We start from the raw sequence: 16,752 nt of genomic DNA on the forward strand, positions 1-16,752 counted from the left end.
AGTGCTGCCATGGCACCTGCGGTGGCCACGGGACGTGGCTTCTAGTCCAAACTCCACTTCACCACTGCCACATGGCCTTGTCTCATGCCACCATACTAATTTGACCTCCAGCTTCATATGTTTATTTAAAAATCGTGTTAAGGGCACCTGGCTGGCAAGTTGGTTAGGCTTCCAACTCTCGAGTTCAGTTCAGGTCCTGATTTCGTGATTTGTGAGATCGAGCCCCACACCCAACTCTGCGCTGACACTTGGGATTCTCTCTCTCTCCATTTGTCCCTCCCCTGCTCATGTGCACTCTCGCGCGCGCGCGCGCGCGCGCTCTCACTCTCGCTCTCGCTCTCGCTCTCAAAATAAATACATAAACTCAAAAACAAAAACATGTTTGACAAGGTGATTCTTTCTGGTCCACCATTCTATGCCATTCTGGGGCCCGCAGAGGGAGGCCAGAGGCAGCAGCCCCAACCCAAATGCAAAACTCTCTGCGAAAGGGTCCAATTTCAGCCCCTCTGCCAGAAGCCACAGTCTTGGCAATAACTGCGTTAACAGGCACAAGCTGCAAGCGAGGGCGGGGAGTCTTGCCAAGCACAGGGTTAAACCAGGGACCTGAACACTTGTCTTCTTGCATTCACGACACCAGAGACCAGCTACCGAGGCTTCAAAAGGAGCCAATTTGCTAACGTCTCCGGTTGTTTTTCCTGGTTGGCTAGGGCAGCCAAAATGGGGTGGGGCTTTCACTTGTGAATAAAAGGCTCTGTTTTGCTTTTTTCCCCCACACAGGGAAGAATGGCCAAGAGAGTTGCAATCGTGGGAGCCGGAGTCTGTGGCCTGGCCTCCATCAGGTGCTGCCTGGAGGGAGGCCTGGAGCCCACGTGCTTCGAGAGGAGTGATGACATCGGGGGGCTGTGGAGGTTCACTGTGAGTAGGGGTCTCAGCAGCTGGTGTGATGTGTCTATTGGATAAGGCTGGACGGTGTGAAGATGGGTTGGATTTCTCCCACACCGCTGGCTGCTCTGGGGCCAGGGAGGTGTTAGAAGCACCTGCTGAACAGAGGCCAGGAATGCAGATGAAACTGATGGAAGAAAGAAGCAGGACATGGCGTGAGCTTGGGTGGGGAGTGCGTAAGTGACCCTACAAGCTTTATCTAAACCCAAGAGGAAGAAAGATGCCCACAAAGTGGGGGAGAGGATGGAGTGGCTTGGGGCAGGCCAGGAAAGCCCAGAACAAGGGGAGCAGCAGCAGGGAGTCTGAAGCAAGGCCGGAGGCTGTAGGGGTTGGGGACCAGTGTATGAAACCAGCAGCACGGGGATGTCAGCTTCTGCCTGCAGGAGGGAACTACTCACCTACTTCTTTTCCCGGTCCTTCTCCACCTGACGGGACACAGGCCTTGTGGGATGAGGAGTTCTATATGCAAGGTGCTGCTGTCCCACCAATCCCCTTCTCTGCCAAGAACAGTCAGAAGTAAAGAATGGGACTTAGGAGTTTTTTGTTCCTCCAGCAAAAGAAAGGAATATCCTCAAGTCTCAGAAGGGCTACAGTCCAAATTAGAGGGGAGAACAGGGTGAGGAAGGAGAAGAGAGGACTCTAAAACCCACCCTTGACTGGCCTGGGCCAATGGGGATCGCAGGGGCACTGCTGGGGCCACTGAAACCCTTTGAGTCCCATGCTGGGCCAAGAAAGCATTTGCAGTAGAGCTGCCTCCTCCTAGCCCTCCTTCTCTTTAAACATGCTGAGGGCAAAACTGTCAGGAATTGTGGAAAGAAGCGAGGTGTCAGATATCCAGGCCTCAGAGTTCATAACGGGCTAAGAGAAAGATGCAGCACTCTGCAAGAATAGAATTTGGAACTGGAATAAAGGATTTTCTAACTCGGTGAGCAGAGCCCCCAAGAGGCCAAGGCTGCTGGTTAGTTGCCGTTCCCCTAGCATAGGTCAGCTTGGCCCACATAAAGAACTGCAGGTGTCGAAATGTGACCATCAGTATGTAGAAACCTCCCCCCAAAGGCACCAGGTGAAAGAACACATCTGTTCCCGTGTCCCGAAGAGCATACGTCCATTGGGCCAGCAGACACCTGACACTCATGCTGTAACCCACCCCTCCTGGGCCCACCAAAGACCTTCACGCCCTGATAAGCCTCAGGATCCTTCTTAACACACACTCAAGGTAAACAGGACGAATCTGTCACAGTCGAGAGTTGGCTCGCATGATGAAACTTCCCAGTTAAAGAGTAAATAGCAGAATTTCAGTCAAAGCAAAGGTGAGTCCAGGAAAAAAAACAGTGAGTCCAGAGACCTGGGGATACTGGACAAAAAAAAAAAAATGTACCTGATATAGGTCATGGGCACTTAATTATTAACATGTAAAATCACTGATCTAAGAACCCAGAGAAATGAGTTCCAGCTGTGCCCCACTGGCCATGTGACTGCAGGACTTCTCAAACACCTATGCACGAGCACCGTGGGGGACACAAAAATGAGAAAGATACATCCTACCCCAGGTTGCGGCCAGGGTAATGGGAAGAGAGTAGGATCCTACAAGTTAGAAACAGTGCTGTGGGTATTTAAATGAGGTCAGGATTATATCCACTGGAGGGAAGTCAGGGAAGGCTTCATGGGGGAGATGGTGTGTGATGGACTTGGAAGGATTTCAACAGGCAGATGAGACCGAGTGGGAAATTACAGGGGGGAAACCAGTAAAGATAAAGGTACTGAGCAAGTTTGGAAAAGAAAAAACAGCTCATTGGTGTATGTGGCGTGTGTAAGAGAAATAATGGGAGGGGACGAGGGTGGCTGAATATTCTGGCAAGGGATTGTTTAGAAAGCAATCGAAAGAGGAACGCAATTAGGGAGGTATCTTCTTGTTATCCTACTGCTTTTGCTTTTGCTTTTGCTTTTGCTTTTGCTTTGCATAAGGGGAAGATCCAGACATGTTTACAGGCAAAGAGAAGCTATCTGGACAGGAGAGGTGGGGGTGAGCTATTGATTACTTGAGCTCAAACTGGAACAAGATCCTGACAGAAAAGGGAAGGAGTGTAGTTGTAGGCACAGCACAAGGGTTTGCCTCAGAAAGGTGGAGAGGCTTCGATTCTATCGGAAAAATACGGCATCTGTGGAAGGTTAAGAAGGAGTGGGAGTCAGGGAGGGAGTGGAGAAGTAAGAAAAATAGAGAGGGTTGTGAAAACTTACTGTGAAGCCCACGACAGGACACTGAAAGAATGGCAAAGAGGAGAATCCAGCAGGAGCAGCCCAAGTAACAAGCCATTCCTGCCCCATTGCTTCATTTATTCAATGAGAACACACAACCAGTTTGAAAAACAGATCGAAGCTATGGGGCTGGAAGCCAGAAAAACCACCCCCTTAATTTAGCAGTCTTCTCTTGACACAGTGGCCTCTTGAGATAATTGTACCACCTTGAGATTTCTCTAAAGCCTGAGAGAAAATCCCTAAACTAAGGTACTCTTAAAGGGACCTTTCAGCTCCAACATGCTATCAGCCTCCTTAGTCTTTCTAGAGACATCCCATTCTCCTCCTACCTCAGCACACACATACATGCACACACAGGCTTGGTTAGAGGCATCTCTGCACTTAAAGCAGGTGGCCAACTCAAAAGTTGCAAATTGAAGTGTCTGCTTTAGGGCGTGGGACTCTTGATTTCAGCTCAGGTCATGATCCCAGGGTCGTGAAATTGAGCCCGTCGATTCTTTCTCTCTCCCTCAGCCCCTCTCCCCTGCTCTCTCTAAGATATTAATTAATTAACTAATTAAAATTTTTAAAGTAAAATAAAATAAAGTATCTGCTCAGCCAAGGGCTGTGCTTACCAGAAAGCCCACGGAGGATCCTTAGTGCCCATTCTGGGCAGCAGGGCCCACCAGGCAAAAATGGACAAGCCATTGGCAGAAACCCAAGAAAACACTGCTTCCATTTCCAAATAGGGAGACACCCCAAAGAGTATACAGATTAGAAACCACTGAACTTAATTCTTAGACCCTCAGACACATATGACTCTGGCCTCTTCCAGGCTTTAAGCAAAGAGGAAACAAAGGTTGCAGTGGGAAAAAAAAAAAGGGGGGGCATCGTTCCTTGGGGTGGGAGAGAGGGGGTGATCGTTAAAAAGAAATAAATTGGTAAGAGTTGGATACATTGGTAAAGAGCCCACTTCTGTCCACTGACTCAAGTCGGGGCAGGCGGGATGTATGGAAAGTCTATCTTACAACCAACTCTCTTGGGCTCTTGAGAAGGAAGGGATGCTTAGGCAGTAACCCTATAGGTTGATTACCTCAATTATAAAGTAATATTGAAGAAATAAAATATGAGGAATTGTCCCATCACTCAAAATGTATTTTATTCTTAGAGAATTTTAGTATAGGAAGGGATCTTAAGAGATAGCCTTTTTGAAAAACCACACTGACATCATCCAGAGAAAATTACACTATACTGGTAGAAACACATTCAGCTTCGTTCTTCACATCCCTGGAACATATTCCAGGGCCTGGAGTGATGTTCCAGCTTCCAGTGAGACTCCAACTCTCTCTAGGGAGAGCAGGATACCAAGAAACATGGATTCTGGCTGCTCAAAGGAGAGGAAAAGAAGGCAATAATTGTTCTTGGAGAACAAGAGGTGTGAATGTCCTGCACAGAGAAAATGTCTCTCTTTAGGAGTGCCTTTTACTATCATTTTATGTTTATTTATAAAATGAGACAGCAGAGACTTCTACCCTATCACAGCTTTCTTCCCATTGCCTGTAATCCTCTCTGAAGGACACAAAGTTTGAGAAAGTAAATCTCCATAATAATCATGGAGGAATAATATGAATAACAATTAACATTTATTGAGAGCTTACCAGACACTGCCCTAAACACAATATAACTATCATTTCAGTTTATCCTAGGGGATACACACTATTATTATTCCTATTTACAACTGAGGAAACTGACTCTTGATCAGGTCTCAGGTCATGATCTCATGGTTCATGAGTTCAAGTCCAACCCCGTATCCAGCTCTGTACTGACAGTGGGGAGCCTGATTGGGATTCACTTTCTCCATATCTTTCTGCCCCTCCCTCAGTTTTGTGGGTGCTCTCTCTCTCTTCCTCAAAATAAATAAATTTTAAAAAAAGAAAAAAGAAAATTCCCAAGGTAACCCAGCCAAACCTGTAGAACTTGAAGATGAATGCAGGTGGTCTAAGTCTGGGTCTGTGCTGTCAAGAACTATGCTTCATGCATTTCCAGAGTCTGGCTCGAAATGAGGACATGCAAATTCTGGAGAGTTTGTGGAATCCCACCCAAGTATCTCAGCAGATGACTGTGACCTTTCCATTCATTATACTGCAGGACCAAAGTAGACCAGAAAGCCAGAACACCCCCCCCAACCCCATGCATACTTTTAGCCTTTGTTCTGTCCCCAGCCACCCATTTGTGAGGCATGTGACTTGGAGCACCAGGGCAATTGGCAGACCCACACAGGGACAATCAAGAGTACCTATGGCTGGAGGTCCCAACAGACCCTGGGAATTGCTAGGGCAAATTGCAAACACAGGAGGGGAGGGATCAGGAGCCACATTCAGAAGTACTCTCTGTATTTTTCCAAGAGGAACAATCAATGGGAAGAAAGAGAGAAAAGAGTAAAGAGGTGGTCTTGTATTCCATCCCAAGGCTGTTTCCACTCTAAACCATGGCTCCTCCTAGGCTAACATCTGTGATACATTTTTTCAAGATAGGCTTTAGGTTTTCCTGGAAGGCTTCCTTCTCCCTGCCTTTACAATTATCTCCCTGAGTTTTACAAACCAGGGTTGTTATTGAGATTTTTTTCTATCTATATTTCTTTGTTCATCTGTCCCAAGGTCCCATTAATACTCAGTCTCCACTGAGCCCATTACTCTCTCTATTCCAAACCACTGAAAAAATTTTGAACCATTTTTATGGAAACCGTTACAACATGTATTATGCACATCTCTTCCTCTATTAAATAGTATATATTCCTAACTTAGCCTTTTATTATTGTTAACTAGAAATTGACAGTGTTAACCAAGTATTATTCACTATGTGATGCTTTCAGATGCCAGAGAAAAGTGAGGGAGCTTTGGCCTACTTGACTCCAAAATATTCATAAGTGATGTTTCTCTTATTAAATTATAGTTTCTTCCCCTGCTTTTTGCTCTCACTTCTCTGCATTACATCTCTTTATAGGTGTTCCTACTCTCTTTTTTCCTATAACCCAGAGGAAACATCACTTGTAATTAAATCAAAGCAACACTAAATTTTGTTCTAATACCTGGCTTCAATTTTAAAGCTCTTCTATTCAATAAAGTAGCCACTGGCCGCATATAACCATGAAATTGGTTGAGAGGACTAAAAATTGAGTTTTTTATTTCATTTAATTGTAATTAATTTTAATTTAAAGCCAATACTCAGTTTAGTTACTGGAGTGTTTTTAAGCATGTTTATTAACAGTTTGGGTACGTGAATCCCCTTTTCCAATAAAAATTTAGCATTTGAATTGAGAAGTATAAAATATACACTAAGGGGCACCTTGGCAGCTCAGTCAGTTGAGCATCTGACTCTTGATTTTAGCTCAGGTCATGATCCCAGGGTCATGGGATCAAGTCCCGCATGGAGCTCCACACTGAGCATGGACCCTGCTTGTGTCTCTCTCTCTTTCTTACTCCCCTTGCTCTCTCTCTCTCTCTCTCTCTCTCTCTAAAAATAAAACAAATCTTTAAAAAAATTTAAATAAATAAAAAATAAAAATAAAATTTTCAATAAATAAAATATAAAATATGCACTAATATTTGAAAGACTTGCTATAAGTAAAAGAATGTAATCTATGTCATTAGTAATTTTATAGTGATTACATGTTGAAAGTATAAAATTTAATTATAATTAATTTATTTAAATTATATAATTACATATATAATTTAATTATATAACTACATATAACTAAATTACATATAATTTATTTATAATTATATATAATTAAATTATATAATTATATAAATATAATTATATATAATTAAATAATTATATAACTACATATGATTAAATTATATATGATTATAAATATATATAATTTAAATATTTGAGTTAAATAAGATATGCTGTTAAAATTCATTTCACTTGGTTCTTTCTACTTTTTTAAATATGACTGCCAGAAAATTTTAAAGTGCCTAAGTGGCCTCCACCAAATTCCTGTTGGGTAGGACTGCTCTAAAGCCTTGTTACTCAAAGTATGGTCCATGGCCCAAAAGCATCTGCAGGGGAATTTGTTTGAAATACAGAATCTTGGGCTCACTCAGACCTACTGAATCAGTATCTTCATGTCAATAAGATTCCCCAGGTGATTCTTCCGTTTTAATGTTTATTTATTTATTTTGAGAGAGAGAGCATGCACCTGGGAGGGGAAGTGCAGAGCCGGACCCGGGCTTGAACTCATGAACCATGAGATCATCCAGAGTCAGACACTTAACCAACTGAGCCCCGCCATGTGCCCTCAGTTATTTTTCAATGAAAGAAAATAATGATAAATTTTATGCATTTCTGGATAACAGTTCTCAAACTAGTCATAAAACATCAGTAATCCATGACTAGTACACAGATCGAACCCCACACCACTTATCACATGAATTAAGACAAGCCTAGGAGTGATCTAAGTCCCATTCAATACATAGAAGTCCACACGCTTGGACACTGGGCAGTGTCGAAGTGTTGCTATCAAAGTTTCGAATCCTTACTCCCAACTTCTGTACTTGTCATAGAGTGTTAACAAATAATCCAGTTCCACCGAGCAATACATCTTTGAGTATCACTGCTTTAGAAATTCCTGAAGAATAAAGATCAGGATTTAAATAGTCATCTTCCTCAGAAGCCTTTAGATTCCAGTTTTCTAGATTTATTCTGTCTAAAAGAGACTGGCAGAGGTGAGGCCACAGCCAAGCAAGATACAGCTTGCTCCTTAGTTGATGAGATCAGTAACATTAATTCCAACCACAAAGACATGTTTATAATTTTCTTCTCTGTGCTGACTACACCTTTCCCTTTGAGGAAACGAAGTGAACGCTTCTCCATAGATGAGGCTTATGTTCATCTTTGCACTTATTCATACAAAGGAAATAATTTTTGTTTCGCAGAGAAAAAAAAGAACTGTAGATATCCAAAATGGCAAACAATATTAAAATACTAAGGACCATGTTCCCATTAAATTAGAAGAATCCTCCATAATACATCCAAAACACAGAGGCAATGTGTATGAAAGACTAAATATACCAAAACTGCTTATTATTCAACCTGGTGGTAGTTGTGTGAGACACTGACATTTGCTAGTTATTCATGTCAAAACTACAGATGGGAAATTAGTGTTGTCCATTCTGAAACCCTTTGATGCGCTTCTTCTCCCAGGTCCTAAATCCAAACAGCTTCCTTATGCTGTGCATTCTGATTTACTGCTGCTTCACAAATCCCACCTCTCTGTTTCAACTGCCATGGCCTCGGCTCAGGCTGCCATTAGGAATCACGTGGATTTGTGTTTTAGGCTCTTCACTGGCTTCCTTCCTTCTTTTCCAGATTTCCTACTTCTTTTGTAGAACTGGAATTATCTTTCCACAATTTAATATAAATCACTTCTACATGAAAACTCAGAAGACTGCCATCACCTTCCTATAAAATCCAAATTCCTTTAGATGCAGAATCCTTCAGTAATTTGAACCATGACCCTTTAAACAACACTGTGTGAAACCAAACTACCTAGCAATTGTCCACCATTCAGAGAGTACTTCCTGGCTCTGTCCTATTTCCATATTTTCCTATTTTTTGCAGTGATGCCATATGAATCTGGACAGGTGAGTTCATCCTGATTTATTTGTTAACATGTAATGAATAAACTTGTAATTCTGATCATAAAATTAAGTGTTCAGTGTTCACCCTATGTCAAGTGCAGGATAACAAATCCCATTAGAAAGGGTTACCTTGGGGGGCTCCTGGGGAGCTCAGTCAGTTAAACGACCGACTCCCAATTTCAGCTCCGGTCATGATCTCATGGTTCATAAGTTCAAGCCCCACCTCAGGATCTGTTTTGGGATTCTGTCTCTCCTTCTCTCTCTTCCCTTCTCCCCATTTCAAAATAAATAAATAAGCTTAAAGAAACAAACATGGTAATCTTGGGGTGCCTGGGTGGCTTAGTTAAGCATCCAATTCTTGATCTCAGCTCAGGTCCTGATCTCAAGCTCCGTGTTAAAAAAAAGAAAAAGAAAAAGAAAAAAGAAAGGGTAACCTTAATCTTTGTCAATGTTTGAAATGTCTCAAAATCAATATCCATTTCATGTGTGTGTGCGCACACATGTGCAAATGCAAACACACTCGTGTGCATGTGCCGTTTGTACAGGAACATGTTGAAGAAGGCAGAGCCAGCCTCTACAGGTCCGTGGTTTCCAACAGCTGCAAGGAGATGTCTTGTTACTCAGACTTTCCCTTCCCAGAAGATTGTCCGAACTATGTGCCAAATTCTCAACTCCTGAAATATCTCAAAATGTATGCAAACCAGTTCAACCTTCTGAAATACATTCAATTCAAGGTAAGACACAAAGCATTGGTTAGTAGTCAGGAAGTATCTCCTACCTATTTCCTATTTCTCTCCACAGCCTAGCCCGTGGCTCTGCAGATGAGATTATGAACTGGCAAGATTGTTGCCACCCGGCTGGATTCCTTTTCCCCTTGTACTTACACCCCCCCATCCCAGCCCCCTGCCAAGTAAATCTGGCAGGAGGTGGAGATGGATACTTTCTGTAAGGATTCACATGAATAAATTTTTAGTTTGCAATAATTTCACCCAAGTACCCAAAGGGATCTAAAAATATCAGACCACATTCTCAGCTCAGAACATATGCACCTAGTGACATTGATGACTTCCAGCAGTACCTAGGCACTCTCTTCTTGACTATCCCTCTATAGGAATAAGTATGCGCAGAGGTCCACACATAAGAGAACCCCACGATCTGAAGGAAATCTTTTCTAGATATCCTTGGGAATAGAAAGATCTCTGAATATCGTTCTTTATAGAAGACACCCACCTCCCTTCCCATTCCTGAGAACAGAGACAAGAAGAAGGTACGAGAATGGGGATGAATATGTCTTCTTTTTGTTTCTCTTTTTTCCCCTGTCCAAGAAACATGAAAAATCCATGTGTTTTCTTTCTCTTCTTTTCCCCTCTCCCTGCTACAGATGAAAATGATAAGGAATAACCAACATTATTAGCAAATGAGACGCATAGTCACAATCTTAAAAGTACTGACCTAAATGAAACCACTATCTTGAGGAGATACCTGCACCCCATGTTCACTGCAGCATTATTTACAATGGTCAAGACATGGCAGCAACCTAAGTGTCCATCGATGGGCACATGCATAAAGAATGCATATGGAAAATGTGGCACACATGTCCACACACACTAGAATGGTTTTCACCATAAAAAAAGGAAATCCTGCCATCTGCAACAACACGGATAGACCTTCAGGGCATTATACTAGGTAAAATAAGTCAGACAAAGCCAAAGACTATATGATCTCACTTGTATGTAAAATCTAAAACAACAAAATAAAAAAATAAACCAACAAACCTCATATAAACAGAACAGATTGGTGGCTGCCAGGAGTGAAGAATAGGGGTCGGGGAAATGGGTTAAGGTGGTCTGAAGGTACAGACTTCCAGCTATAAGATAAATCAGTTCCAGGGATAACACAGCATGCTGAATATAGCTAACTGTACTGTGTTGTATATTTGAAAGTTTCTAACAGAGTAGATCTTACAAGTTCTCATCACAAGAAAAAGAACTATACCTATATGAGGTGATGTATGTGAGCTAAACTTATTGTTCACTGTAATTATTTTGCAGTATATACAAATATCAGATCATTATGTCATAAACTTTAAACTGATACAATGTTATATGCCAATTATATCTCCATAAAACTGGAGAAAAAATTAAAAAAATACTTCTAAAAGTATTTTACCCCTCTCCTTTATCTTGCAAGGGACACAGTAAAATCGAAACAGTGCTATAGTGAATGGGTATAATCCACAGAAGGAGTTTTAATGCATCAGAGGTCCCAAACCTGAAACATCTCCTTTATTAGGTGCTGCCTCAAGCCTGCTTTAACATAATTGAAAAAAAAAATTTTTTAATGTTTTATTATTTGTTTTTGAGAGAGAGAGAGAGAGACAGAGTGCAAACAGAGGAGGAGCAGAGAGACAGGGAGACATAGAATCCAAAGCAGGCTCCCAGCTCTGGCTGTCAGCACAGAGCCAGACATGGGGCTCAAACTTACAAACCACGAGAGCATGACCTGAGCCGAAGTCAGATGCTTAACCAACTGAGCCACCCAGGCGCCCCTTGAAAAAAAAATGTTGGGGCGCCTGGGTGGCTCAGTCGGTTGGGCCTCTGACTTCGGCTCAGGTCAGATCTCACGCTCGTGGGTTCGAGCCCCGCGTCAGGCTCTGTGCTGACAGCCAGCTCAGAGCCTGGAGCCTGCTTCCAGTTCTGTGTCTCCTTCTCTCTCTGCCCCTCCCCCTCTCATGCTCTGTCTCTCTCTGTATCAAAAATAAATAAAACATTTAAAAAAATTTTTTTAATAAAAAAAAGAAAAAAAATTGTTAATGCTCAATGTTCACCAAGTTTTTAAGAGAGCACACACAAGCAGCTGTTTATAAAATATTTCTTTCCTCTCTGTGCATTCCAAGTTTTTAATTATTAACATTTCTTATTTTTAAGTTAAAAATAAATGCTACTTTAAAATTAATTTTTAATTAACTGAAAATTTCTATTTAAAAAAAGGAAGAGTCCCTAATACAAATGTTGAAATCCAATAAGCACTTCAAATATTATAGACCTAATTGTGAACCCATGAGGTAAGACTTGAGACACCTGTCTTCTCTGAAAATTTAAAAGGAAAGAAAAGCAGCAAAGTCTCTTGGCCAGTGAAGCATTTATGCTTCTAAATTTGACTTTTGGGCACCTAGGTGGCTAAGGCGGTTAAGTTCTGATTCTTGATTTCGGCTTAGATCATGATCTTATGGTTAGTGAAATCAAGCTCCACATTGGGCTCTGTGTAAACAGTGCGGAATTTGCTTGGGATTCTCTCTCCCTCTCTTTCTGCCCCTCCCCTGTGCACACAGTCTCTCTCTGGGTCTCTCTAAATAGATAAATACATACATACATACATTTGACTTGTAAATTTATTTTATATATTTTCTGAATCAGAACCTAGCACCCATAAACATATACATACTTGATTAAAACAAAAAATAGACTGAAATTTGGACTACTCCCAGAACATTCAGGCCATAAAGTTAGTACTTTTCAATAGCTGTCAAGATCTGGGACAACTTCTGCAATATATTCTACAGGACCTTTCATAAGGTAAGATACTTGGGACCAAATTTATATTTCCCATTTATATTATCCATGTCTTTATTAAAGCACAGCTTTATGAGAGATATACATAACAGAAAAAGAAAGTGAAAAAGACTTCAGAAGACCATGATTCTTGGTTCTATCACTTACTATGAAAATTTGAACAAATCACTCAAAATTTTTGGATCTCATCACTTAAATAACCTTCTACAACTCTTAGAATACATCCAGCCAGGGGTGCCTGGGGGGCTCAGTCAGTTGAGCATCTAACTTCAGCTGGGGCCGTAATCTCACAGTTGTTGAGTTCAAGCTCCAAATCCAATTCTCTGCTGCCAGGACAGTCCCCCTTTCTCTCTGCCCCTCCCCCACTCATTATCTCTCTCCCTCTCTCTCTCTCTGTCTCTCTCTCAAAAATAAATATTAAAAAAGAATACATCCAACCAGAAAATTATGGTTAATCTGACAACTTGATTCGATTTCTAAGTTTATGCTTATTGATTATGTTTCGCCTGTGCTCTAGAACATTTGAAATGTCAACTGGTATATCAGCCAGGAAGCCCTTACTCAAAACTTGACATAGGTCTAAAAGGAGAACAAGAGAAACCTAATGGAGGACCAGGGGGTGGGGAAGAGGGAAAGAGAGTTGGGGAGAGAGAGGGACGCAAAACTTGAGATACTATTGAATACTGAAAACGAACTGAGGGTTGAAGGGGAAGGGAGAGGGCGGAAAAGAGGTGGTGGTGATGGAGGAGGGCACTTGTGGGGAAGAGCACTGGGTGTTATATGGAAACCAATTTGACAATAAACTATTTTAAAAAAATAAAATAAAATGAAACAAAAAAATAAAGTTAATTACTATTTAAAAAAAAAAGAAACTTGACAACAATTCATGGAGACTATGAATCTTTTTTCAGACTAAAGTCTGCAAAGTAACAAAATGCCCAGATTTCACTGTCACCGGCCAATGGGAGGTGGTCACTCAGCATGAAGGAAAGCAAGAGTCTGCCATCTTTGATGCTGTCATGGTCTGCACTGGTTTTCTAACTAACCCATATTTGCCACTGGAGTCTTTTCCAGGTACAGTGTTTTCTGAAATTGACCTTAATTCATCCATGGGAGCCATCCCAATACTGGCTGGGTCTGGGAATGAATTTCCATGGTTCATCTATTAAATAGTTAAAGTTGTAAGGTAACAGGGATTTTTTTTTTCTAACCAGCACTTTCTGGCCAGTGTTTGACCTTCCTTTCTTCCAAACAAGTTGTAAGTGCTAAAGAGTAGAACAAATTACTAACAAGAAGTTTCATGCTTCGCTGGCGTTCAGTGTCTCTCCTTAAGTGATGGAGGGACTCAGAAAGTCATCTAAGACACGGGAGGCTTACACAAGTTGTTAGTTGCAGGAGTAGCACACAACTAAAGCTGAGTTTAGAGGACACAGAGGTCAATCAATGAATAAAGAAAAAAAGTCATGTGATTTTCGTTTGTTCTCTAGAGGTTTAGCTAGATGAGAGGTTTATGGTATTGAATAGGTAGTCAACAGGGAGAAGACTCTTAGAAGGCAAGTTAAGTCATCTTTGAGTCCCAGTTTCCTTACATGGCTTTTGCAAACATGACTCATGTTAATCTATGTCAAATTTCCATTGGATTACAAGGCAAAGAGAATAGAAAACACAATGATTTGGCTTACTTTATGCACCATAAATTTTGGAAAATTTTCTCTTCATCATCTAAAAATGATTTGGAGTGATCTCAAGGCACGTCTTACACCTTACTCACACCTTACTCACACCTCCAGTGCCCCCAGAGCTTATTCAAGTCTGGTCAAGTTAGGATAAAGCACTGCCATGGAATTGAGTCTTGAATCAAAAAGCACGAAGTCCAGTCTTCACGATACAAGGAACTATTCTCCAACATCCCTGAGAGAGGCTCAATAGCCTCTGCTTGAACAACTCAACAATGGACTTTCACCACCCCACAAGACAACCCAACTCTTTCTCAGCTCTTGTCCACAGAGAAAATCCCTAAGTAGGCGAGCCACTCCAAATTCCTAGAAAGGGGTACCTGGTATAGGGTCACTCCAAGAATCCAGAAAGTTCCATGACATAGAGAATACCCTGAATTTATTTGGCACCCACATCGCATTACACATAGTGCTAAAAATACAGAGGTGGGTAAGACATCATGTAACCTGTATGGAGGGAATGGAGAGAGTTTTATAGGAGTCCAGAAGAGGAATCACAGTCTACATATGACCTGCAAATGACACCAATACTCATTTTACAACAAACTCAAGTACATCCATTGGTGCTGGGTCTGCCCTTCAGATGTCATTCAAATCAGGTAAGATTAGGATAAAGGTGTACCTGGAAGCGCCTGGGTGGCTCAGTCGGTTAAGCATCCGACTTCAGCTCAGGTCATGATCTCACGGTTCGTTGGTTCAAGCCCCACGTCAGGCTCTGTGCTGACAGCTTGGAGCCTGGAGCCTGTCTTTGGATTCTATGTCTCCCTCTCTCTCTGACCCTCCCAGCTTGTGCTCTCTCTGTCTCTCAAAAAAATAAATAAATAAAAAAGTAAAACACAACAGTTTTTTTAAAAAAAGGATAAGGTGTACCCAGAAAGCAACTGAACCAGTGTCCTCAACCTGAGTAGGATGGGCTTGAGACCCAGGAGGTACAAATTCTAGGCTACATAGTTAACAAGCTATACAACCTTGGGCCTTCCACTTAACCTTTTCTAATTTTGCCCATAAATTGACCACCTTTCCCAATAGTATACATCACAAATCAAGCAAACAGCTCTATGGGACTTGCAGACCTTTTCAATATCTCACCAGCCACTACTAACTGGCCATTTGAAATACCTGGCTAGGTAACCATTAAGGAGCCTTTTAGCTCTGAAGTTTTGTGACTTTAGATTTGAAAAGGAGTCCTCCAAATCTCACCAACTCTCTCTCTCTACCTCACAACAGATTTATTTAGTGTGTACATAATTTCTGGGGTTATCATTAACTATTAGAAAAATTCAAATTTACTGAAGACATTCAAAAATATGTCTGGAGGCACATTGTTCTTTTTAAGTTTATTTATTTATTTTGAGAGAGTGCAAGAGCACAAGTGGGGAAAAGACAGTGAGAGAGACCCCCAAGCAGGCTCCATGCCATCAATGCAGAGCCTGACATGGGGCTCAATCCCACAAACCATGAGATCATGACCTGAGCCAAAATCAAGAGTCAGGGGCCCCTGGGGTCACATTTTTCTGGAGTCAATTCCAAAGATGCTCCAAAAAGTCTTAGTAAAAATAATAGGTATCACAGAATAAATGCATAACTTCTCAGAATAAATGTACAACTTCCCAAAAGAACTACTTCTAATCATTCAGATATATACACTCTGGTGTGTTTACTAACACAACCACATTCACCTCAAAAAAGTGCTTGCTCTATCCTCCTGTGATGCAAGAGGGGAAATTATTAGTCTGACAGGTGACTCAGACACAGTGTCTCATTTTTGTCCCTTTCTAGTCCACAAGAGCCTGATCTGGAGAGAATCTAAGGTAATTTAATATCCAAGGATGATAATTCTTTGATTGTCCTTAAACTTGCCTAGCTTTCCCTTGTCAGCCATTTTCTGATCCATAATGAGTCCTGTCTGAATTACTATTTGAACTTGGCTGCATCATGGTTAACTTCTAAATGCTCTGGATTGTGGTGGGTTTTAACTGAGGTTTATGTCAGATTTCTAATGATTCAAGGTGAACTGAGGATGAACTAAACCTTGATAAGGCTACTTACCACAAGCATTGATATTTATCCCCTGAGAATCTAGGCGTCTTATCACTTTTTCTGGGGGAAAAAAATAGGTTCTTTGTACAGCACCTCTTACTTTCAATTGTGTTATGTAACCTTGAGAGTATTTTCTAAAACTCCATTCACATTTGATGCTCCAGTGAGGCATTTGGCATCAATTGCCTGAGACATCTTTTCTGGTTAGAGCAGTAGAGCTAAACCCAGTGTGACTAACATAATCCCTTTTTCTCGAAGCCAACTCTCACTGACTCAGCAAACTCAGTCTGCGTTATAGTCAGTCACCAAGGTGAGCTATGGGTGAACTTCCCCAACCCACATGGATCTCTTTGAATAGGAACCACATCTTATTATCTTGTTTCTCTAATATCAACTTAGCCCAGGGCCAAGCACAGAGATTGCAAAAAAAGTTTGCTGAACAGACTGGAGGACTCAAGTTCCCTTTACCTTCTCCTTCCTCGTGAGAACCTCTTATAGTCAAATATTAGTCTTATAGTAAAAAATTAGGACTTAAGTTCCCTTTACCTTCTCCTTCCTCGTGAGAACCTCTTATAGTCAAAC

At 41.5% G+C, this 16,752-nt stretch overlaps 1 protein-coding gene across 2 annotated transcripts in view; it reads left to right on the top strand.

The window, feature by feature from the left end:
• Window positions 1-783: 783 nt before the first annotated feature.
• Window positions 784-16,752, top strand: part of FMO1 (flavin containing dimethylaniline monoxygenase 1) — a 28,280-nt gene continuing 12,311 nt past the window's right edge. For both annotated transcript variants that reach the window (XM_029935015.1, XM_029935014.1), the window contains exons 1-3: window positions 784-915; window positions 9,368-9,556; window positions 13,306-13,468. In XM_029935015.1, the coding sequence (XP_029790875.1) occupies window positions 784-915; window positions 9,368-9,556; window positions 13,306-13,468 (484 nt within the window). The remainder of the gene's footprint in view (window positions 916-9,367; window positions 9,557-13,305; window positions 13,469-16,752) is intronic.

This window comes from Suricata suricatta, chromosome 3, assembly GCF_006229205.1.
Source record: "Suricata suricatta isolate VVHF042 chromosome 3, meerkat_22Aug2017_6uvM2_HiC, whole genome shotgun sequence".
Lineage (NCBI taxonomy): Eukaryota > Metazoa > Chordata > Mammalia > Carnivora > Herpestidae > Suricata > Suricata suricatta.